Source organism: Aedes albopictus, chromosome 3 (assembly GCF_035046485.1).
Source record: "Aedes albopictus strain Foshan chromosome 3, AalbF5, whole genome shotgun sequence".
Classification (NCBI taxonomy): domain Eukaryota; kingdom Metazoa; phylum Arthropoda; class Insecta; order Diptera; family Culicidae; genus Aedes; species Aedes albopictus.
Genome location: NC_085138.1, coordinates 252960624 through 252985817, shown reverse-complemented (window position 1 = coordinate 252985817; position 25194 = coordinate 252960624). Strand labels below are relative to the sequence as shown.

The window sequence follows — 25194 nt, the reverse complement described above, 5'->3', positions numbered from 1 at the left end:
TGAGTCATGTTTTACCCACTGTGCCGCAAAACTGAATGTGATCTAATTGGAACATTCTAGCAATGGGCACAAAATGACTTGGGCACAAGCGAAACGTCTCCGTCTATCACATCAAACTGTCATCACCCGTGTTTGTTTATTGTTGTTTTGATTTCGTTAAAAATCGTCGTCTCAGGATTTTTCTGATAATTTTTAGTAATTTCGCGACAAATTGTGGTGCAAAACAAGTGGTTTTCCGATTTTTTGTTGTATCATTTCCCTGGTGCTGAAAGCAAACCACCGCCATGGGCAAGGGCAAAGCGGAAGCGGGCACGCCCAAGTACCTGGCCAACAAGATGAAAGCCAAGGGTCTGCAGAAGCTGCGCTGGTACTGCCAGATGTGCCAGAAGCAGTGCCGCGATGAAAACGGCTTCAAATGCCACACGATGAGCGAATCGCACCAGAGGCAGATTCTACTGTTTGCCGACAATGCCGGACGGTTTATCGACAGCTTCTCGTCGGAGTTTATGACCGGCTATTTGCAGATCCTCCGGCGGCAATTCGGAACCAAACGGGTGGCTGCCAACAAGGTGTACCAGGAATACATTTCCGATCGGCACCATCTGCACATGAACTCGACCAAATGGCACTCGTTGTCGGAGTTTGTGAAGTTTCTCGGGAGGAATGGCCACTGCGTGGCGGATGAAACGGAGAAGGGTTGGTTCATTACGTACATCGATCGGGATCCGGAAACGTTGGCCATGCAGGAGAAAATGGCCAAGAAGCAAAAAATGGACAAGGATGACGAGGAGCGACTGGCGGAATTTATCGAGGAACAGGTTCGCCGAGGGCACAAGGAAGAGGAACCTAGCAGCTCGACGTCCTACACGGAGCTGAAGCGCGACAATGAGGAGGAAACCATAAAACTTAACCTGAAGCTTGGAACCACCATCAAGGTGGAAAGCAAACCGATCAAGCTGGAGAAACGACCGTTTGAGACGGCCGCCGATGAGGACAGAAAGGAAAAGAAGTTTAAACCCGGCAGTTCTTCGTCAGGTGTATTCAAAAAGCCATCAGCTCTGGATGAACTGATTCGGGAGGAGGAAATTAAGAAGGAAAAAACCAATCGTAAGGATTACTGGCTCGCGGAAGGGATCGTGGTGAAGCTGGTGTCCAAATCGCTGGGGGAAAAGTTTTACAAAGAAAAGGGTGTTGTACTGGATGTGATTGATCGATACAGAGCAAAGATCAAACTGCTGGAAACTGGGGACAAACTGAAGGTTGATCAGGTAAGTTAATTTTCTTTTATCAGATTTTTTAAAAGTGCTCATAGTACAATAAGTACATAAACAAATCTTCAACCAGATTTTCATTAATTTTTCAATATCATGTCGGCATATTTTTGACTGATCCAGCTGCATCGAGGTTAAAGTTTGATTCGAAAGGTAAAGAGTTATGAGGTACAAGATTTGTAAAAAAGTCCAATATTTTATGCTTCGACTAAATTTTGAGATGGGAGCGACCACAAATATGTTTATTAGCTTCCAACTGCAATTGCAAGTAAATCAGAGTTTTTAGGTTTGAGTCAAATGTTAAACTTCGCTATTTGTTCATCATATATGAAAAGTATACTAAATTTGCTTGTACGAAATGTATGCGTTATACCTGTTTGGGTACATTTTTCACCATAAATCATATTTTTCTTAATATTGGGTAAAATATAAAATTTTCGCCTAATAGAAGTTTTTCCATACAAAATTCGATACAAATGTTCAACAAATCAAGAAGAATCAGTCAGTAAACAATCAAACATAGCCTAAATAATCATACATATATGCAAATTTATTGATCTTAATGAAGAACTTGTTTGACTTTTGTCGCGAAATTTTGATTTCTGGCCCATAGTGCGGTGTAGATACTGTCGAAGGCAGCCATTGCCTGAACGGACCTGTGTCAGGCGAAATGTTACTTTCCCATGGCGCCTGTTAATCAAACCAACTGCGATTCTGCTCGTTCGACATTTTATGTTGGTTCGTCGATCCGGGAAATCGTGAACCGTTCTCACTTTTTGGGTTCGCGTGCGCGTGAGCAAAGATTGTGTTTGATTCGAACCAAAAAACCCCAAAAAACACGTCAGGCGCATGATGCTTTCCACCACTGGACATATCCTTTTCTAACCGAAAAATCTGCATTTATCCGTTCCTCCGTCGCTAACCGCTGCTAATCAGGCTGCTAACTGAGCAGCAGTTAGTCGCGGTTAACGACGGTTAGCAACGAATATATGCGGATTTTTCCGGTTAGCAAAGGAACCCGAATAAAAAATACATCAGAAAAACCGAACTTTGTATTATAACAGTACTATTTAGAATCATATTTTTACAATACACGCTTATCTGAAACTACCTATCGACTGGGTCGACTCTACCCGGATTATCATGTTATTCGTAGTTGTCAAAATCCGGGTAACCGTTGTCACATCAGAAGAGTAAGCTTCACCCTGATTTTGGGTAAACGAGTCTTGATGAAAATCTTAATACCCATTTTTGTCTATTGTGTGCTGCTGTCACAATCTGGGTAACCATCCGGGTAAATGGGACTTGAAAAAAATCTCAACGTCTGCGGCGTCCGGTAAAGAGGAGTAAAGCGGAGTGCAAAAAATCAGTCTTCGGAAGATCTCTGGGGAATTTTAGACGACGGAAGCTACAAACTATGGACTGGTAAGAGTTCTGGCGGTATCTTTTTCATAATGAAATGCTTCATAGCTATCCTATTTTCAGGCAGCAACAGGGAAGTCGACATCTTTCCCGTCGGTCATCCGGAAACTCCTCCATTCATGATAATAACACAGACAAACAGACGTAACACTCTTCAAAACGGCTTGGCACATGCATTTAACGATCAATTCAAATGTCATTTAGTTTGCGCGATCGTTCCACCAGATGCGCTAGTGTTCGATCGCTTTGACGTTTGCCAGTGTACACGTTGCTGAATGATGCAAACGAAAATTACAGCCAATTTGTGTAGTGGTGTGCGTGTCAGCAAAACGTCAAATCGAAATCCATCATGGCCGACAGTGTCGCGCGCGGTTCTACCAACAGGTGGCAGTGTGCTCAAGAAAATGACACCGGGCAAAAGTTTTTGATGAATTTCCTCTAAGAGTTACGTCTGTTTGTCTGTGATAATAATAACATTTCAAGTGGTTACGTGTAAAATATGTGAAATAAATGCTTAAATTTACATGGCAAAATCCTATCTTGAGTGTTTTATTTTATTATTTTTATTATGGGGTAATTATTCGAGTCCACTGCATGCATTCGCTTACTCATTTATATAAAAATGGGTATGATGAGAAACGCCAAAATCTGAGTAACATTTACCCAGATTTTGCAGCTAACATCGATAACCCAGATTTGAGTAAAGGTGCCTTTACTCAGATTAGAGTAACTGCAGTTTTGCTCAGTCTGGGTCGCTTTGACACCAATCTGGGTAACTGAGGGTTAGCGTGTAGACAGCTCTGTAAAAATAAAAATACAAAAACAATAAAATGTAATGTAGACACCATACAGTGAATGGTAAATAAGATTTTTACAATATATTATACAGGTTGTTAAGTATCGTAACAATACAAAAAAATATTTTTTTTTTGTAAATGAATTGTTCTAAATACTGATACGTGGGTTTTAATATACCGTACATTGTATGGTACATGTATGGTTTCAAACAATAAAATGAACTGTAAATATATGAATATATGCATGAAGTGGGTGACGAGGTACATAAGTATCATTACAGCGTGCTTAACCGTTGTTGCAATATTAAGGCTCCACTTTGACTAAAGTTTGAAATACATAACAACTCATGAGAAGACTGCCAAGTTCGAATCAAACATAAGTTCGGTTAAAAAGCGAACCCGCAGACGAACCTATATTAGAAGTCGTTTCAGTGTCCAGTCCAGTCCATATGTTAAAGATGGCTTTACGTCAAAGATAAATTTCGTCAATCCAGGGAGTCCATTCAAATTCAGTTTTCCGACTCCCGGATTTTTCCCGGGTATAGACTAACTTATAAATTAACGCAAATTATTGTTTTAGTTAGGACACTACTCAGTGCATTTTTATACACAGTTTTAACATGGTCTATAACTTTATACCGTCTACCCCCGTTCGTTTGAACGGCACCTCATGCAAACCAACGAGGTTCATTTTTAATTTGAACGTCTAGCAACTCTGTTAGCATCGAAAAATACACTACTGGAAACCTGATTTGGTGTTTTGTTTTGGTTCTGCGTTCCGTTTCACACCGTTCCATTAGCAGAATGACGTTTAAACCATTTTTAGTTTGAACGATGTGCAGATCAGAGGGGGTCAAACTAAAAAGTGTTCAGATTACATGCGGACAAACCAACGAGGGTAGACGGTATGAGTTTTAAGGATTTACTGACTAAATTATGATTTGGAAAAGCTAACTAGTGGAAGTTGTACGAAAATATTTTTGAAATTATGTTACTGTGCCTGATTTTTTGCAAATTTTTTTGATGAACCAAGTTCATCAGAGAAAATCATGAATCAATTACAACATTTTGTGAAAATCTCTAAGTGTATTTTTGACCTGCTTTCATCGTCATTTCAAACAATTTACTTGCTATTGACACCGATTTTCTCCATATTTTATAGAAAAACTTTTGAGTTCTTCTCCAATAATATCTCGAGGACATTAAACATGTCTTCATTCAGGAAGTACTCCATGGGTTCTGCCACAAAATCTCCCAAAAGTTACACCTGTAAATGATTTAAAAAAACTGTGGTTGCCTAATATTGTTGTAGAAATATCAGGGATTCTATAGAATACTCTTTTGGGGATTCAATAATGCATCCAGAAAGTCACATTTCTTCGATAAACTTTTAAAAAATTTCCACCGATACTGTTGAAGATTCTTCTACTGTACTCAGGAAATCTGACAGAAATTTGATAGCGGATTTCATCAGAGTCTTTCAGTAGTTTTTTTTAATTCCTATAATTTCCTGTACTTATCCTTCAGATTTTTATTTGAGTTTGACTAAAGCTCCTTCAAAACTCCGTACAGAAGCGAAAAGGCATAATTTCGCTGTCGAGGATTTCTCAAGAATTCTCTCCTTGACTTCTGCCAAAGGGATTCAATTTAAGGGATCTGGCAGAAATTATATAGATTCCCACCACAGATAAACAGACGTAACACTCTAATCATTCCCATCGTGCACCAATTTAACGGTGTATTTAAAAAAATGATAGTCGGCCAACTGCCCATCCGTGGCGCTCGCATCGATTTTGTTCGTGTTTGACTTTGCCAACTACCGCCACCTAAATCATAGTTGGCCAAACCTAGATAGTATTGGGCGATCATATTTCCGTGACTATGACTTGAATCGAAAAATGTTTCAAGTGTTACGTCTATTTGTCTGTGACTCCACTAATAATGCCATTAAAATTCCTCCATAACTGACACATTTTGTTTCAAACGTAAAAATCTCTTTGCCAGAAGTAACGTCAGCAGGTTTACAGAGTTCTGCAGGAATTCCGAGAGGGCCATCATGGACTTCTTCGATATGTTCGATAGAATCCTGCTGTCGTAATTTTTATAGCAAAACTCAAAAAGTTCTTCGGGAAATCTTCCAGAAATCTGAAAATTTTGCCTAAGAAGTGTTCACATTTCATGAACTTATCAAGGTTCAACAGAAACCACAAAAATTCCTGAGAGGCTGCCTGTCTAAAAAAAAGTCAGCCGGCAACTCTATTAATGTAATTACCTATCATTCTATTCAAGACTTGCTCTAATCTTGTCACTAATAGAGTAAAGACTGACACAATAAAGATTTTTCCCGGTGCCTTTTACAATTATCCGCGTTTTCCCGTATTTTTCCTGGTGATTTTTCCCGTATTTCTCGGATGGATGGACACCCTGTCAATCGCATTTGATTCGGTTGTAGCCGAAGGCTAGTTTACATGAGAGAAGGACAGAAAACTCCTTCAAATGCAAATACAGAAAAAACATATTGTTGAACTCATCCACTGATTTACGGTAATCTGACCTGCGTCTTTCTTGGTTGACCTACATTCGTATTCCTCTTATCGCACTCTACATACTTAGCCCGCCATATCTCTTCAATTTGCAGTCCTTAGAACACCTCGTTTATCACTTATTTAAACATTTTATTGACTTTAAATAGATTTTTCAAGTTATTCACTTTTTACTCTTTCCTTTCCTTTGCATAAAAAGTCACGAACATGAACTAAACAAAGTACGGAAAAATCTAAAACTGAATAAATAATTAAAAATGAACGGAAAAATAATATTTCGCAAAGGCGAATGGTTCGAATAAGAAAAACAGTATAATATATTGTCTCATAAACATCGGATGTAAATGTATAGTAGCTACAATGTGCACAGCTTTTAGCGAACCATTCCATTACAATACACTTTTTTGTAACTGGTACACTGTATGGTGCAGGAATGGTTTTCACCAAACACCCTATGATTAGTTTTTATCTGGGAAGTGCCATTCCCGCTGGCCTTACAATGGTTCTCAACCCCCTGTTCCCTTCCATTTGGGACGGGCCAGCCTTTTCAGGCCCACCCTTCCTGAATAAAAATTCCAATACAAATACAATACATAACAATAATACTACATTACATTCTAATGCCAACAATTCATTCTATTGTTATTGTATGGTTATACAAATTTGAAACAATAGCAAAACAATAAAATGTATGGTTTGCGTTTAAGATTTGTTCGAGAAAAAAATAATTTTTGTATTGTTACGATATTTAACAACCTGTACAGTATATCGTAAAAAGTTCATTTGCAATACATTTTATGGTCTTTTTTATGGTATCTACAATGAAATGTATTGTAATGTAACAATACAATAAATTGTATTTGTATTTGACATTTTTACGAGGGCTCCCAGCTTTCCAGGACATGCCGGCATTTCTGTCGACCTTAGGGGTTGGTATTCTCCTAGCCTGAAGGCTGCCGCACCCGCTTCTGCGAGTGCTTATCACCAGCAGTCGCATCCGCCACAGCTTTTGGGCTTCCTGCGAAAGCGAAGGCCTGTGTGGGTAGACTGCGTAACCTTTACTTTCACCGGTTCCGTCGCTGCTGCAGTTTTCACGAGTCTCACGTGAGTCTGCTTGGCATCTTCCCTTCCATCAAATTACGAGGTCTCAACAGGGCCGTTTTCAGTCCTTACTTTTGGACTTCGTGGACACAAAGTCGATGATTTTGCCAAGCTGCTGCTCAGCCACCTCTATCGCGGACAGCCCTTTTCTCTTTTGGTTGATGACCCTCATCAACCACGCTCTGTCCAATATCTCCACCGGCAGGCTAGTCGGGGAATGCCTCCTCGCTTCTCTTTAATGGAGACCTCGCCAACCCGCTTCATGCGAAGGGGTTAGCCTCACCACTGCTTGATTTGTTTTATTTAAACTTGACTTCGTAGTTAATCTCACTAGTAGCACGGGAAAAGAGGTCCACCACACCACCGTAGAGGTGTGCGCCGATTTGAAATCTGCACTTTTTTGGCCGGCGGCGGCGGCGTGAAACGGCGTGGTCATAATTTTTACATTTTTTGTTAATTCCGTTAATAAATATCAGTTTATTTTTCATTTTTTAGTAACTCATTATTTTGAAGATGCAATGACATGTTTATAGTTACGGTTAAGTTATTTTTTTTATTTTCACATGTTTTTTGAAAATTTATTGAAATAATTGTTATGTTGAAACAGCTGCCCAAAAAATTATCCAGAATGACCTTCGAAAAGAACTTCCGGAAGAAATTCTAGAGGAATTCCCGAATAACCTCTTTAAGGAATTCCCGAAGGAACTCGTAGAGGCATTCCTCTAGGTGCACCCAGAGGAATTCCCGGATGAACTTCTAAACGAATTTCCAAAAGAGCATTTAAAAGAATTCCCTGATAAACTCTTAGAGGAACGTTTGGGGAAACTTCTGGAAGAATTCCGGAAACAAATCTTAGAAGAACTCTTAGAGAATTTGCCGGAGGAACTCTAGGAGGAATTTCCAGAGGAATTCTTAGGAATTACCGGTGGAACTTATAGAAGAATTCTCGGAGGAAATTCCGGGCATTCCTTGTGAAACTCCTAGAAATATTTTTAAAGTAACTAGTAAAGTAATTGCCAAAGGAATTTTCGGAGGAACTCGTAGAGAAATTGCCGAAGAAATTCGAAAAGGAATTCAAGGAGGAACTCATAGAGAAATTACCAGAGGTATTCATAGATGAGTTCTCGGATGAACTCTTAATGGATTTCCCGGAAGAATTTCTTGAGGAATTCCCAGCCGGATTTCTAGAGCAACTCCCGATGGAACTCCTAGAAGAATTCCCAAGAAATTCGTGAAGAAATTCCCGGAAGAACTCGTAGAGAAATTCCCGGATGTACTCAGATACTTCTAGAGAAATTCCTGGGAGAACTCCTAGAGGAACGTTTGGAGAAATTCTTAAAGGATTTCTTGAAGGAATCTTCTGGCATACCCAGTGAAAGTTCTAGATAAAACTTATATAGCAACTCGTGGTGAAATTGCCTGGGGAATTTCTTCCCGGTGAAACTCTTAAAGATGATTCCGAAGATATTCGAACTCCCGGAAGCACTTGTAGACGAGTTCCCGGAAGAATTTCTAGAGGAATTCCCGGAAGAACTTTTAGAGAAAGTCACGGTGAAACTCTTAGTGTAATTCCCCGAAGGAACTCTGAAGGGAAGGAATTCCCGGAAGAATTCTTAGAGGCAACCCTAGAGAAATTCCCACAGGAAATTCTAGATGAATGTTCGGAGAAACTTCTGGAAGAATTACCAGGCGAACTCTTAAAGAAACTCATGGTAGAATTCCAGGAGGAACTGCTACAGAACTTGCCGGAAGAACTCGGAGGAAACTTCTGGTATTTCCAGTGCAATTTATATGAACTTTTAAAGGAATTCCTGTAGAAATTCGTTAAGGAATTCCCGGATGAACTCGTTGAAGAACTCGTGGAGGAATTCCCGCAGGTGCTCCTAGAGGAATTGTGTGTATTTGGTTTTGAAGAGGGACTTTAACCTAGTGGTCATTCGTCCCTCTGTCCTAGAGGAATTGCCGGATGATCTCCTAAAGGAATTCCCTGGAAATACTTCTAGACTTCTAGATAAATTCCTGGAGGATCTCCTAAAAAAATACCAGTAGTAACTCTTAGAGGAATTTCTAGAGGAAGTACTACAAAAAGTTTCAGTGAAACTTCTGTAGCAATGACCGAAGAAACTCCTAGAGAATGTCTCGGAGAAAACCCTCGGATTTCCCGAAGGACCTTCTAGAGTTCCCGGAGGAACTCTTAGCGGAATGCTTGGCGAAACTGCTGGAAGAATTCGCAAAAGAGTTGCTGGAGAAATTTCATCTCTTCTGGAGATGAACACGACAACAACATTTTTTTTTTTCAGAATCACCAGAATTTTCTTCAATCTTCGGAATCCCTAGATTCTTTTTTCAGCCATCAGTTATCTTCAAGAACCCCCGGTATCTTTGTAAACTCATTTTAACGCCTTACAAATGCTATGTATGCAGATGACTCCATTGCTTGAAATATTCTAATGAAATAAATCAAGAATAATTCAATTTATCAATGCATTTTTGAGATCGGCGTAGAAAATTGGAGTTCGGCGGCGTAAGCGGCGGCGCGCCGAAAAATAATCGGCGGCGGCGGCGTGAACCGAAAATCGGCGGCGGCGCCGGTGTGGCACGGCGGCGCACACCTATACACCAGAGCCCTGCATTAACGCGGCGACTATGCGGCTGACTCGCAAAGCGCAATTTAATCAGCTCGTACATTTTGGATCAACATCGGCTCCGGCCATGTCCTTACACTCAGTTGGGAAGGGAAAGAAATGTTGTAGTTGCTACTAGAGACCGAGGGCACTCTGCATCCCCACAACCAGCACTGACGGGGTATTTGTTAGTAGTGTAGGATGTGAGATCTGGGAGTTACCTTTGATCGGTGATGTGATCCATGGATTAGATAGAGGATAGATTTAGATGAAAGATTCTCACTGAAGTAGAAGGCGGCACAGTTCGCTTGGTTGCATAACTTGTAGGCGTTATGTGCTAGATTGACACTGAGCGTTGGGCAATTTCGAATCGATGGTCGCAACATCGATGTTTTTTTTCCGATTAATAGATTTTTTGAACCGATGTTGAAGCCCCATGAAATCGACCGAATCGTTTTTTTTTTCAAATTCGATTTTTCTTTCGATACAAAAATAATAACTTTTTTTCAGAATGCACTGTGGAATTCAACCATTAAATAAAAAATGCACATAAAATCGAGGGTCTATATAATCTAGGGTTTTGGTGGCTAAACGGGCTCGTTTAGAAGTTAACCATCAATGTTAACTTCTTTTCCCGATCAGCCTAGATAGCTGTGTAGTGTCGGTAGCGATTGTCTCAATTGGCTAAGAATAACACTACGGACCACCTGTTCCGGAGGTAAAAGTCCACTAAACAGGGAACCCCAATCCAAGGTGTCAGGCGACCCGTGCTGATGGATGAATGGTTGAGGGGGTTTAAAATATGCTCGATCTTTGACGGAGCCCGTAACGTAGGTAGATCGCCTTTGTGTGTTGCGTTACGGTTCAGGATCTACCCAACCGAACCCTAGTGACATCCGATTTGTCAAGTTGGGGTAATGTGTTTTGGTAATAAGGATTCATGGTACAAAGTCCTTGTTACTGGTGACAGTTTCTAAAATTGCATTTATTCTGCCTTGCTGATAGTTAAAGAATTGGACTTTGCCCACCCGAGACTACACTTGATGTTAGGAAAACAAACATGCTTTACGTATCTAATTGCGTACTAACCTATCAAGGACTGTGCAGTTCTGGTAATTCAAGGACTCATGTGTATTCTTATTGCTGAACACATTCTCTAATTTGACAGAGTTTTGCTACTAGCCTAAAGTCCCGGGTTTTTCTTTGTTGTCCTGGGACTAAACTAGAAGCAAGACATGGATGAGGCTAGAGTTCCGATGCATGGATAAATATCAGTACCACCGTTTGGCTTTTCTCAGAATTCAAATCGATTGTGTTTGATTAGGGGCGCTCTTTCACTGGGATTTAAATCTCTATGATAACGGGACCTTTTCATCGCAATCGATTTCTTGCACCTCTGAGGTAACAAAACTGGAACTGTACAGAAATCGATGCTTCATTGCCTCTCAATGACAATGGAGTAGTACGACATGCACTAAATACTAAGGATACGGGTAATGCCACAAAAGATCAAAATACTGGTCGCAGTGGCTCACCCGAACAGAAAAAAAAAAATCTAGGGTTTACTAAATCAAGGCATACCTGTATATCTCAGGTTTCTTGGGCGATCCATCCCAGGAGTCTTATCTCTCAGGATTCTAGGAGAACCCCTCTCAGGATTCTGGAAGAATCTGCCAGGGAGATCTTGAGATGCACCCTAAAACGAAAGTACACAGCGAATGAGTAACTTGCGAAAAGACAAAGGATTTTTCACTCATATTTGCGTAGGACTGGATCAGCACAAAAAATGTGCTGATCCGGTGTTACACAAGTTTGCATGAAATCTTTTGTCTTTTCGATCGCTGCGTGTAAGTTACTCCTTGCTCTGTGTACATCGATCTTTCCGTGTATCCGTCTAAGCATTTTGAGAGAATCTCGAAAAAAAACTTCTCTCAGGATTCTAAGGCAATCCGTCACAGGATTCAGGGAGAATCCATTAAGGGAATCTGAAGAAATCCCTCAGAATGCTGGAAGAATTCCTCTAAACATTCTGAGAGAATCCATCTTAGAAAACTGGAGTAATCTCTCCCAGGATTCTTGGGAAATCCTTAATAGAATTCCGGTAGAATACCTATTGGAAGAGTCTTTCTCTCTTTTCTGGGATAAGGTCTCTCAGGATGCTGATGTGATAATTTTCAGCATATTGAAGGAATCTCTCACAGATTTTTGGCAAAATATTCAGAGTTATAGAAAAGTCCCTATAAAAATTTTGGAGGAATATTTCTCAGCAGTATTATATGGGAATACCTATCAGAATTCTAGGGATACCTTGGATTCTATGGGAATTCATTTCACGATTTTGGTGTATGTCCTACCAAGGGTGAAATCGCTTTCAGGATTCCTAGAAATTGCTGGATGATCTGGGTTGATTCCTCTAGGGATTACGAAAACCCTCACTTAAGATCCCACTCAGGTGCTGCGGGTACTCTTCCCAAGATTCTCTGAAGTAGTGATGGGATTCGCGGCCGTGCGGTTAGCGGCGTCAGTCGTCTAGGCGTTTCGTAAGCCTCGGAGTGCGGGTTCAATTCCCGCTCCAGTCGGGGAAAACATTTCTTCAAGCGGAAAATTTTCCATTGGGCCACTAGGTGTTATGTGTGTTGTCCGTTGTCTCGTGTATGTGTAATGTTCAGTCTGTGCAGCCTCTGGCTGAAGACGATGTAGTGTCTTTTTTTAAAATTCGGCTTTTTTGGGTAATCCCCGTTAGGTATCTGGGGAAATTTCTCTCAAGATTATGTATCATGATTTGTCTCATGATTCTGGGGCTAATTTTTTCAGGATTCTAGGGCACTTATTAATTAATGATGAATCTTTCACGAGATTTTGGACAGAATTTGAATTTTGGAAAATCCCTTGCAAAAATTTGTGACTCCTCTTAGGATTCGAAAGAAATCCTTCTCAGCATTCTACAAAAATTCCAGTAGAATTTCTGTTTTCTTTATTCTGAAGCAGTTGTTCCCAGAAATCCATTTCATGATTCAGGGAGAGTCGCTCTTAGTAATCATGGAAAATCCCTGACAAGATTATGGGAAGATTCTTTTGAGATTCTGGTGTAACAATTTAAAGTATTCTAGAGGAATCACACTCAGATATTTATCTGGGACAATCCCTTCAGGAGCTTAGGAAAGTCCTTTCAAAGATTCTGTGGGAATGTGTTTCAGGAATCTGCGGTAATTTTTCTAGGAATTTCCTCAGATTTTTCTCAGAATTCTAGAGAATCCTTCTCAGGATGCTGGGGAAGTCCATTCTAGAAGTTTTCGTAATCCCTTTCAGGGAGTATCCATATCAGATTTTCGGAAAAATGCTTCTTAGGTTTCTAGATATGTTTCCCTTAAGAATCACTCGTAGAATTCTGGGGAATACCTTTCGGGATTCTGGCGGAATTATTATCAGCATTCTAAAGGATTCAACTCAGGATTTTAGGGGAATTCTAGAAGAATACTTAAAATTATTCTGGAGGAATTCTTCTCAGGGAATCCTATCTCCCAGATTTCTGAGAGACTTTATCTCAGGTTTCTTTGGCAATCCCATCCTATATTTTAAGGGAACCTTTCTCAGGAGTAATCCTTCTTAGGATTCTAAGCAGGATTCTGAGTCTTATCTTTCATCTTCATCTTCATCTTAGAATTCGATTAAGGTGAAACGGGACGCAGTGTTATTTTTCCTATCTTGCCTCTCTTTCTAACAATTTGCCTCGCGATTTTGAAGATGGTAATCTCGAGTTCTATCGCACTGAAGATGCTGAAAAACAATCAGCATATGCACTGCAAGTGAGCATACACAGTGATAGGTTTTTGTTGCAAAATATGAAGTAGAATCTGAGATTACCATCTTAGTAGCAACAGAGCAATGGCGGATATTTCCCCGACCGTTCCGTCCGCCCTTAAATCGGTGAATCGATTATGCTGATCCGATTCGAATCGATTCACAAAAATCGATGTATTAGCTAAATTTGCCCAATGCATACTATGAAAAGTTGGAAGGAAGGGAAACGGTGTTTTTGAACCTGTTTCTGTTCTAGTGATAGCTATGAACTTATGAATATAAATGAGTTGTTTATGTAGAGAAAAGAAAGTTTTTTTTTATCTGTATTAACGAGATTTTTAGCCCTAGGCTAGTTCATCTCGGGACCAACGATTTACTTCCCTTCCGAAGGAAGAACGCACATTTTGTGAGTTTGTCGGGAGTGGGATTCGATCCCAGGTCCTCGGCGTGATAGTCAAGTGTTCTAACCATCACACCAGGTCCGCTCCATAGAAATGAAAGTAGTTAGAAGGATACAAAGTAGATGAAAAGGACGGGCCAGGGATTGAACCCAGGACCTTCTTCATAAGAATCAGAAGTGGTAGCCACAAGTCCACCAAGCCCGTCTTTCTTTATGGCTCTACGTTCCAACTGGAACTTGGCCTGTCTCTCTTCAACTTAGTATATTTTTAGCACTTCCATAGTTATTAATTGAAGGGCTTTCTTTCCCTGCGATTGCATGAATTTGTAGTATACAGTGAGGCAATGACAATTGGAGGGCCCATATAGCCGAGGCGGTAAACGCACGGGTATTCAGCATGACCATGCTGAGGGTGACGGGTTCGATTCCCGATCGGTCCAGGATCTTTTCGTAAAGGAAATTTCCTTGACTTCCTTGGGCATAGAGTATCTTCGTGCCTGCCACACGATATACACATGCAAAATGGTCATTGGCAGAGGAAGCTCTCAGTTAATAACTGTGGAAGTGCTCAAAGAAGCTGAGAAGCAGGCTTTGTCCCAGTGAGGACGTTACGCCAAGAAGAGGAGGAGAGGAGTGAGGCAATGACAATAATATACTATGCCCAAGGAGTCGAGATTTTTTTTTCCGGCCGGAAAAAGAATCGAACCCGCCGTCTCCGGAGTCCGGATTGGTTTCTGAAGACTTTTTTGCTAAAGTTTGTGTATTTAAATGTTGAAAAACTCGATTTTTACAGCTGTCGTCATATTTTTTCAAGCTTCGTTGCACCGCTCGTGCTGTAAAAAAATCTTTTTATTTTGCCGATCGTTGCATGAATTAAATAATAATAATTACGTATTTTTGACTGTTGAGGAATTCCACGGAGTCATGTCAGTCGATCCTGAGCGACCATTTCAAAAATATCTGAAACTTTGCACAGTTTTTCAATTTCATCTAAATCGCCATTTTTCGATATCAAACCTTCATATTCACTCACGACTAACTTTTCAAAAGGGTGTATGCGAAAATAGTTCAAAAATATTCTAAAAGCTGTACAGCAAAAACGGATTGTTCGATTGTTATGAATTTTTCAGCAAAGTTAGATAACTAAATGATGATTCCTTAGAAAATATACACTGTAAAAAATTTCTTTTTTTACTATTAAAAAATATGATCTTTGTCACAAAAACTCAAATATCTCAGAACCCTATCTTTTTACCAACGTCAATTTTTTAGGGAAAATGGCCCATTATATCAGCTATCTACCATAAAATTTTGGTGATGGTAAACTGATAAACAAAAAAGTTATGACATTTCAAACATTTCACAATTTTTACATTTAGTAACAAAAAAAAATTTTTTTCTGTGTAAATTATTTCGAGAACTATATTTTGATGCTGATTTTATTGTAAAGGCTACCGCATGAATTAAACAAGTTGTTTTCATGATATTTTTGTTTGATTATTTATAATTACTATAGTATCTATTTGAACCTTACACGCGATCCAGTGTTGTGATCAAAAATATTGAGATTGTCATACTTTTTATTGTACGTGACTGGTGAAAAAATCCCTTGATAGTGTTGAAAAGCTGTTGATCATAAGAAAAATGGAATTAAACTTATTTTGAAGACGAAAGCTGCATAATAAAAGTTTTATATATACGCGTATACGTCTAGTTGATCTGCAAAAAAATACCTCTTAGGGTCGATTTCTTCACCCTGGCTTAGGCGTTAAGCCAGGTTTAACTATATGGGTAAGCCTGGCTTACGGGTTAAGCCGAGGTGAAGAAATCGGCCCTTAGAGAACAGACTTTATGATCGGAAAAATGCGAGTTACTTCAACAACAACAAATGCATGAGAGGTACATACCACAGACAAACAGACAAAACGCCAAGAACAATTTTCGTGAAAATCCATCGCCCAGTTCACACTACCACCACCTGGTGGAAATGTTTCACGAAACACTGCGTTGTGCAATATCGTCATCAGAAGGCGCTAGTGTGAAACGTCAAACGCAAAGAAAAACGATGGGCACTCTTCTGGTTATGAAAGCCACAACCAAGATTCAAAATGATCGTTAAAGGCGTGATCAATGAAAATTTCGTCAGTGTTACGTTTGTTTGTCTGTATAGTGTATACATACCATGAAAATGCTCACGAAAAAGCAAAAAAATACTACCGCTATGGATATTAAAAATTTTATAGTAAATTTTTTCTTCGTCCAAGCAAACAACACCAAACTAGTCAGTTAAAACTAATAAGTGATTTTGTTTATTATAATCTAACGAACAACATGAACAGTCGCTTTCTCAAAGGTCTTCAACTCAACGCTCTCTTGTAGACCGCTTGTGAAAAAAAAATGTTCAAAAGAGTTACGAAATCTCATAGATAAACTGAAAGAGACTGGTTATGCCCAAATTGAATACAAATTTACGCAGACTTTGACAAACGAGCCATCTGTATATCATCGGTAAAGCAGGGCGCAGGAAGTTCGAAAACGACAACAACTGAGAAATTGCCAGAAGTGCTAAGTGCAGAGAGTCATGCCACCGTACCATCAGCGACATCTGTTTAAACAATTTAATCACGCCTCTTTTCAAAAATGCTTTGAAATATACTTCAACATTTATACCCATTTCAATATTTTTAACGTTGCAAAACACGCTTTCAACATTCATCTTGAAGAAGAGGGAAAACACTTGTCCTCAAATGTAACAGCAAATTAATCAATAAACGACTAATGCGCGGAGGGCGTGATAAAATCGGAACAGTACTGTACATATAATATACATAATACATAATAAAAACAGATTGTTTTACTTACGCAAGGCCATTAACAATAAAATCAGCATCAAACTGCGCTTTCCGGCCGAAATAATTTACACTAAAAAAAATTATTACTAAATGTGAAAATTGTGGAATGTTTGAATTGTCATAACATTTTTGTTTATTAGTTTATCATCACCAATTTTTTATGGTAGATTGCTAATACAATGGACCGTTTTCCCTAAAAAATTACATTGGTAAAAAGATAGGGTTTTGAGATATTTGAGTTTTTGTGACAAAAATGATATTTTTTAATGTTAAAAAAAGATTTTTTTTCACAGTGTACATTTTCTTAGGAATCACCATTTAGTTATCTAACTTTGCTGAACAATAAAATCTGCATCTAACTGCGATTTCTGATCGAAATAATTTACACAGAAAAAAATATTTACCAAATGTGAAAATTGTGAAATGTTTGAAATGTTATAACTTTTTTGTTTATTAGTTTACCATCACCAAATTTTTATGGTAGATTGCTAATACAATGGACCGTCTTCCCTAAAAAAATTACGTTGGTAAAAAGATAGGGTTTTGAGATATTTGAGTTTTTGTGACAAAAATGATATTTTTTAATGTTAAAAAAGATGTTTTTTCACAGTGTATATTTTCTTAGGAATCACCATTTAGTTATCTAACTTTGCTGAAAAATTTATTGCAATCGAACGAACCATTTTGGCTGTGCAGATTTTTGAATATTTTTGAACCATTTTCACATACACCCTTTTGAAAAGTTAGTCGTGATTCAAAATAAAAATTTGATATCGGAAAATGACGATTTAGATGGAACTTAAAAACTGTGCAAAGTTTCAGTTCAATAGAAAATCATGAATTAAAAAATTTCCTTAATTTTGATGCTGTTGCTTGGAATCGCTCTGTTTTGTTCTCTTCGTCGTGGCTGGTTCTTTAAAACCTATTGAACTCAAAATTGGCCTAAAATCTTTCCCAATCTCAAGCTGAATGATTTTACCAAGTTTCAGGCAATTTGGCAGACGAAAACCCCTCATGACGATGAGAACAAACCTGCCGATGATAGCCTTTGTTATTCTATTTATATTTACTTATATTCCTACAAAATATTACTAAACAAATTTATTTCTTTATTATCTCCCTGCCAGGCACACCTCGAAACGGTAATCCCAGCGATCGGGAAGCAAGTGCTCGTGCTGAACGGTGGCTATCGGGGAAATACCGCCACCCTCAAGGAAATCGACACCGACAACTACTGCGCGACGATCGAAATCGCCTCCGGACCCTTGAAAGGCCGAATAGTTAACAATGTCCAGTACGAAGATATAAGTAAGTTGTTTTAGCACATTTTTTTTTGTTTTCTTACTCTATAAGGTATGCCACGATATGCAAGAGTGGAATTAGGTTAGTAAAATAAAAAAAAGAAACTATGCTAAAAAGAAGACGGAAGAAGCGCAGCCTGTATGTAATTGTAATTAGCGAAACGCACCATGCCATGTGCTACTGTGTGATTGACGCCGATCGACGAACGCCGGCCTTTGCCGGTTGGTTTGCATGCGTTGCTTTCATTTTCATCGTGCCTGCTGCTGCTGTTACGCGACGACCGACGACGCGCGTCTTGGATGGACATGCCTACTGTGTCCAAAATGTTGTGAATCATTTCCGATTCATTTTTTGTTCGCTGCTTTATCGTATAGTCGCGTCGTCCGTCCGCCGTCGCATGCCATGGTACGTTTCGCGCATTCGGAAACATACCCGAAAGCCCCGTCTTTTTGGTTGGCCGGCTGTCCGGTCGTTTGTTTGGTTCGGGGTGCCCCTCACTCATTGCTGGGGAAGCATTATAAATGGCACATGAATAGCCTATAGGCTATAAAAGATTGTGTTTCATGCAATTATTTATATTAGGGGGATTTTTGTCGGAACTCTTGAAAGAATTTCTGGAGAAATTCCTGTACGAATTCTTGGAACAATCCTTGGTGAAAATTTTGAAGGAATTCTTGAAGTGTAAATCCTTGAGAAATGCTTGGAGGAATTCTTGGAAGAAGTCTCGAAGCAGTTCCTGGAGAAATCCTTGGAGGAATTCCTCGAAGGAATCCCTGGAGTCGTCCCTGGAGTTTTTTTTTCTGGAGGTTTCCTATGGAATCTTGGAGGTATTCATGAAGGAATTTCTGGAGGATTTAATGGATGAGTTCTTGATGGAATTTCTTGAAAAAATCCCTGGAGGCGAAATTCCTGAAGGGATTCTCGGCAGAAGTCTTAGAGGGGTCTCAGGTGAAATTCTTGGGGAAGGTCCTGTAGGATTTTTTGGAATTCCTGAAGGTATTCTTGGAAGAATTTTAGGCAGATGTCTTGGAGGAATTCCTGGATGAATTCTTGAAGAAATTCCTTGAGCAATTTTTGGTGGAATTCTTGGGGGAGTTTCTGAAATTATTATAAGAGGAATTTCTGGAGGACTTCCTGAAGGAATTTCCGGAGTAATTTCTGGAGGATTTCCTGGTGAAATTCCACGAAGAATTTATGAGGGATTCCTGAAAAAGTTTCTGGAGTCCTTTCGGGAGGAATTTTTGGCGTATTTCCCTGATTTTTTTTTTGGAGGAATAATGGGACGAAATCTTAGGATAATCCCAGAAGTATTTTCTTGAGGAATTCCTAAATGTTTCCTGAAGGATTCTGGAGGTATTCATGGAGCAATTTCTGGAGGAATTCTTGAAAAAAAAAATCCCTGGGAGAATTCCTGAAAACGTTCTTCGAGGAATTCCTGGAGAAGTTCCTGGAGGATTTACTGAAGTTATTTCTGTAGAAATTTCTAGAAAAATTTCTTCACAAAATCCTGGAGGAATTTCTGGAGAAATGCCTGAAAGTATCTTGGATGAATCCCTGGAGTAATTTTTGAAAGAATTTCTTGAGGATTTCATGCAGGTTTCTTGAGAAATTCTTTGAGGATTTTTTGGAGCAACTGCTAGAGGGATTCTTGAAGAAATTCGTAGAGGATTTCTTGGAGGCATTCCTGGAGAAATTCTTGGAGAAATTCCTGGAGAAATATGCTTGGAGATTTTTTTTGGCAGAAGGGATACCTAGAGAGATTCTTTGAGGAATTGTTTGCAGAATTTTCTGAGGAATATCTGGAAAAATTCTCAAGAATTCTAAAAGGAATTCGCGTAAAAATTCCTGGTGGGATTCTTGTAGGAGATTCTGGTACAATTCTTGGAGGAACGCCGGGAAGAATTTTTGAGGAATTTCTTGAAAAAATGCTGGAATTGTTGAAGGAATTATGGGCAGAATTTATTGGAGGAATACCTGGAAGGGATTCTTTGGGGAATTCTTGGCAAAAGTCTTGGAGGAATTTCAGAAGGTTATTTTGGTGGAACTACACCGATAAAGTGAAGAGATACAAGAGTAGAGCTTTTAGAGCTTGAAGGTCTTAATTAGTTGAAGGTCTTGAAGCTTGAAGCTTGAAGGTCTTAATTAGTTTGGATAACCTAGATCACCAAGGGAATGTTGTCAACTTATCAGAATTGCACTCCGAGGCTTTAAGAGTAGCGTAGATTATATTCCGCGAGCATTCGCTATAATAAAAATATCATGAGATTTACAGATATTGCGACCTACACTTCAAAATACATTGGGTCCATTTGAATGCCAGAATGCCAGTGGACACCCAAAAAGCAACACATAGAGATACTCGTAATATAATGAGGAGCAACAGACACAATCATAAAATAATTATGACAATGGAGTGAAGAGAAACAAGAGTAGAGCCTGTAGACCTTGAAGGTCCTAATTCCAGAATAGTTTGGAAAGCCTGAAATATCCCATGAATGTACCAAAAGCATTATAGCTGTGCAATGAGGCTCCATCAGCAGTATAGATTAAGTTCCACAAATATTTTTGCAACTAAAGCATGCTTCAATATGTAGATATCGTAATCCAAACTTCAAAGTGTATTAGAGGCCATTTGTATTTGACGGGATGTCCAACTACAACAATATCAAGTTGCTCGTAGCATTGCGTAGCAGGTCTAATGGACATCACGGGACTAAATTTATTGAACAGAGTGAACACAAAACGATGGTACATGTTGTAGATCTTAAGACAATGAATTCCAGAGTAATTTGGATGTCCTTGATCACCCAATTTATGTACCATGAGGGGTGCTTTGAGGCTTCTTCGAGTACCGTAGACTATGTTCTTGGATCATACATCATACATAAAATTTGATTGGGATGTTGGATTTGTGTCTCAAACTTCAGAGTACTTTGGAGGCCTTAGAATAGCTCTGGGATCAAAATTTCAACAGACTATGATGGGTAGTAATACATTGCATGTGGAAACTATCGATGCTGAGAGCCGAAAAAACGTGGATTTTTTTGTATTTTTTTTTATAAATTCTACATGTTTTTGCTCAAGTTTTATCGTTTTGCTAAACGATAAAACTTGAGCAAAAACATGTAGAATTTATAAAAAAAAAAAATACAAAAAATCCACGTTTTTTCGGCTCTCAGCAAACGGTGGAGGGTGCAAAGGGGGAGGTACCGTGAATTTCTTATCACAACTATTCCAGGGTAAAATGTTTTGAAACAAAGAAGATATTGCATTTATACCAAAAGAAGGTCGTCCCGGGTGTTTACGGGTTAACGTAATTCTAAAGTATAGGGCACTGCATGAAATTCTCTCCTTCTCCTTCACTCTTACAGAAATTTTGTAAACAACAAGGCCAAGAAACGTCAAAATCCCATACAAAATCAAAACAATGCAGTGCCCTATAGCATGCTCGGGGCATGACACGAAAATTTACCACTTCATGTATAATGAAAGAAGCAAAACGGGGATAACGAGGTAACCTATACAGAAGATACCTTACGAATATAAGCTTTTTGAAGTAGTAGAGTACCTTGGGCTACACCAAGGTAATTATAAGGAAGGTAATTCACTATGTTAAATTGTACAATCCTTGGTACAATCCGCCATGTTTAAAAACCCAATGACAGCTGGCTAGTTGGTGCCGATCTACTTAGTATCTTTTTCACTGTGTGACGGAAAATAACAAACACTTTCAGCCGCAGCAACGTACCAGCCATTAGCCGATGTAGCACAGCGACGCTTTTGTAGCGCTCAGCAGCGTAAACGAACTCGCCAGCTTTCTTTTCCACCTCCCCCGCCATGTGCCTCTCCCCGCATCCACTGACTGCTTAGATGCTTTCGCCTTCTTTCAATACACCATGAGCTACACTATTCTGCGTAAATCTAAAATAATACAGCAGTCGTTCTTTTTTTACGTTGAAAATTAATCAGAAGTATCCTGCTCCCAGATAGACCACGTGCTGGTCGACGGGCGACATTTCTCGGACGTCATAGATGTGAGGTCCTACAGAGGCCCGAACATCGACTCGGATCATTATCTTGTAGCCGCTAAAATTCGGGCGCGATTATCCAGCGTCACGAGTTCAAGAAACAACTGGACGATGCGTTTCAATATCCAGCGCTTGTCAGCCGAAGGGGTTGCTGCACAGTACCATCAAAAGCTAGACGAGAGGATAGGAGAGACCAACAGATCTGGAGATGTCAACAGCTTGTGGGGAAGTATCCACGAAGCAGTGACAACAACAGCGCAAGAGGTGATTGGTACCGCTCAGCGACGCCAACGTAATGGTTGGTTTGACGAGGACTGCCAACGAGCGACGAACGAAAAGAATGCCGCCAGAAGTCGAATGCTAGTGGCCGGTACCCGGCAGAACAGAGAGCGGTACAGGGTTGCAAGAGCAGAAGAGAAACGAATCCACCGCAGGAAAAAACGGCAACACGAAGAGAGTGTTATTGCTGAAGCGCAGGAAAGTATGGACAGGAACGATATGCGGAGATTTTATGCAACTGTCAATGGCACGCGGCACAAGACTGCGCCAGTGCCCGCCATGTGCAATGACCGGGAAGGAAATTTGCTGACAGACAAAACAATGGTGGCAGCCAGGTGGAAGGAGCACTTCGAAGATTTGTTGAATGGTAGCAGCGAAGGAGCACCCAGGAACAGGATAAACATAATGGATGACAGTCAAGCAGTGGAACCACCAACACTGGATGAGGTTAAAAAGGCCCTTAAGGAGCTGAAAAACAGCAAGGCTGCTGGGAAGGACGAGATCCCGGTCGAACTTCTTAAGCACGGAAGCGAGCAGCTACATCAATCAATCCATCAGATTATTATAAAGATTTGGGAGGATGAAGAATTGCCCACTAGTTGGTTGGATGGCCTCATATGCCCAATCTACAAGAAAGGGCACAGACTGGAGTGTGCCAATTACAGAGGGATTACCCTTTTAAGAGAGAGAGAGAGACCCTTTTAAATTCGGCGTATAAGATACTGTCGCGTGTCCTGTTCAACAGACTGCGACCTCTTGAGGAGTCCTTCGTCGGCGAATACCAGGCTGGTTTTCGTGAGGGCCGATCAACGACGGATCAAATGTTTACCCTGCGGATGATCCTAGATAAATTTCGGGAATACAACTTGCAGACTCACCATCTGTTCATTGATTTTAAAGCAGCGTACGATTCAGTGAAAAGAAATGAGCTTTGGCAGATAATGTCAGAACATGGTTTTCCGGCGAAACTAATTAGGCTGATACGCGCAACGCTGGATGGATCAAAATCAAGTATTCGGATCGCGGACGAAGTGTCTACGTCGTTTGTGACCTTGGATGGATTGAAGCAGGGGGATGCTCTTACAAATTTATTGTTCAACATTGCACTCAAAGGAGCGATTAGGAGGTCAGGCGTGCAGAGGAATGGCTCTATCATCACACGGTCGCACATGCTCCTCGGTTTTGCGGACGATATTGATCTCATCGGCATCGATCGTAGGGCAGTGGAGGAAGCTTATGCTCCTCTGAAGAGAGAGACAGCGAGTATAGGCTTGACGATTAACTCTACCAAGACGAAGTACATGATAGCGGGTAGAGACAGAAGCAGGCCTAGTGGTGTTAGTGCTGAGGTAGTGATTGATGGGGAAGTGTTTGAAGTTGTTGAAGAATTTGTTTATCTTGGAACACTTGTGACATGTAACAATGACGTTTCCCGTGAAGTGAAAAGGCGTATTGCAGCTGCGAATAGGGCCTTTTACGGATTGCGTAGCCAGCTTAGGTCCCGTAACTTGCAAACGCAAACAAAATTCGCTCTGTATAAGACGCTGATTCTTCCGGTTGCCCTCTACGGTCACGAAGCGTGGACGTTAAAGGAGGTAGACCGAAAAGCTTTTGGAGTTTTTGAGCGCAAAGTGCTGCGGACAATTCTCGGTGGGAAACAAAAAAATGGAGTGTGGCGCAGACGCATGAATCACGAGTTGTACCAAGTGTACGAAGATGCGAATATTGTGAAACGTATAAAATACGGCAGACTTCAGTGGGCTGGACACGTAGTGCGAATGTCGGAAGAAAGAATAGCGAAAACAATATTCAGCACAGAACCCGGTAGAGGTAGGCGGCTTCGTGGGCGGCCGCGAACTCGCTGGCTGCACGCGGTTGAAGAACACTGAAAAAATAAATCACATATCCAATGGAAAATTTCCATTAGTTTGGCTATATAACTTTTATTGGATTTTCCGATGAAAATTTCTTCGAAAATATCACATGAAATCAATACGGTCTATGGAAAACATTAGGAAATCACATAGCTTCTATTGGAAAATCATATAACTTCGCAAAATCTATGTGATATTCTCATAAAATTTAATGGACACACAGATCGAAAAAAGAGTGTAAAATTCTGTGACATATAATGCACATGATTGGAGCGTGGGATATCACAGAAGTTTACATGACATATCATGTAAAAGTCATAAAACATCATGTAAACTTCTATTGTATGTCATGTAATTCAGCATGACTCTGAGTATTTACATGACATATAACACAAATTTACATGATATATCATGTAAACCATCATAACACTAAGTTTACATGGCTAAAATTAAGTTTACATGACGTGTAAATATCATTATTTTTATCTGTGCAGGCGTATGAAAACAGTCCATGTGAAAATCAGATGAAAACAATGTGAAAACTTTTTTCAGTGAAGATCTACGATCCCTACACGTTCGGGGAAACTGGAGGAACATCGCCCAAGACCGACGAAGATGGTGCTCTACTATACGCTCGGCATTGGAGTAAAGTTACTTTGTAGCCAACAAGGTATCAAGGTAGGTATCCTAGCCGTAGCAACTACCAAAATTAGACAGGGATGCACTCTTCGCAATCACACCACAAGCAAGAAATATCTGGTTTCTTTCCACCAAACATCAGGGGTCGTACACAAATTATGTCACGCTAATAGGGGGGAGGGGGGGGGGGTGTGTGGTTTGCAGAACGTGACGACCCTTACAAAAAATATTTAGGTTCCATACAACAAGTGTGACATAGGG

The 25194-nt window shown here is 40.0% G+C and overlaps 1 protein-coding gene across 1 annotated transcript; it reads left to right on the top strand.

Moving 5' to 3' along the window:
- The first annotated feature begins 144 nt into the window (after window positions 1-144).
- LOC109424406 (DNA/RNA-binding protein KIN17) lies at window positions 145-18242 on the top strand. The gene is made up of 2 exons (XM_019699498.3): window positions 145-1268; window positions 17939-18242. Exons 1-2 carry the CDS (start codon window positions 285-287, stop codon window positions 18131-18133), a joined length of 1179 nt encoding a protein of 392 aa, XP_019555043.2. The 5' UTR covers window positions 145-284; the 3' UTR covers window positions 18134-18242.
- The last annotated feature ends 6952 nt before the right edge of the window (window positions 18243-25194 follow it).

What these genes read in the sequence shown, in the direction of transcription:
- LOC109424406 (XM_019699498.3), top strand. Translation starts at nt 285, where the DNA reads ATGGGCAAGGGCAAAGCGGAAGCGGGCACGCCCAAGTACCTGGCCAAC. An exon ending in ACAAACTGAAGGTTGATCAG is followed by an intron (nt 1,269 to 17,938) that starts GTAAGTTAATTT and finishes TCTCCCTGCCAG; the next exon opens with GCACACCTCGAAACGGTAAT.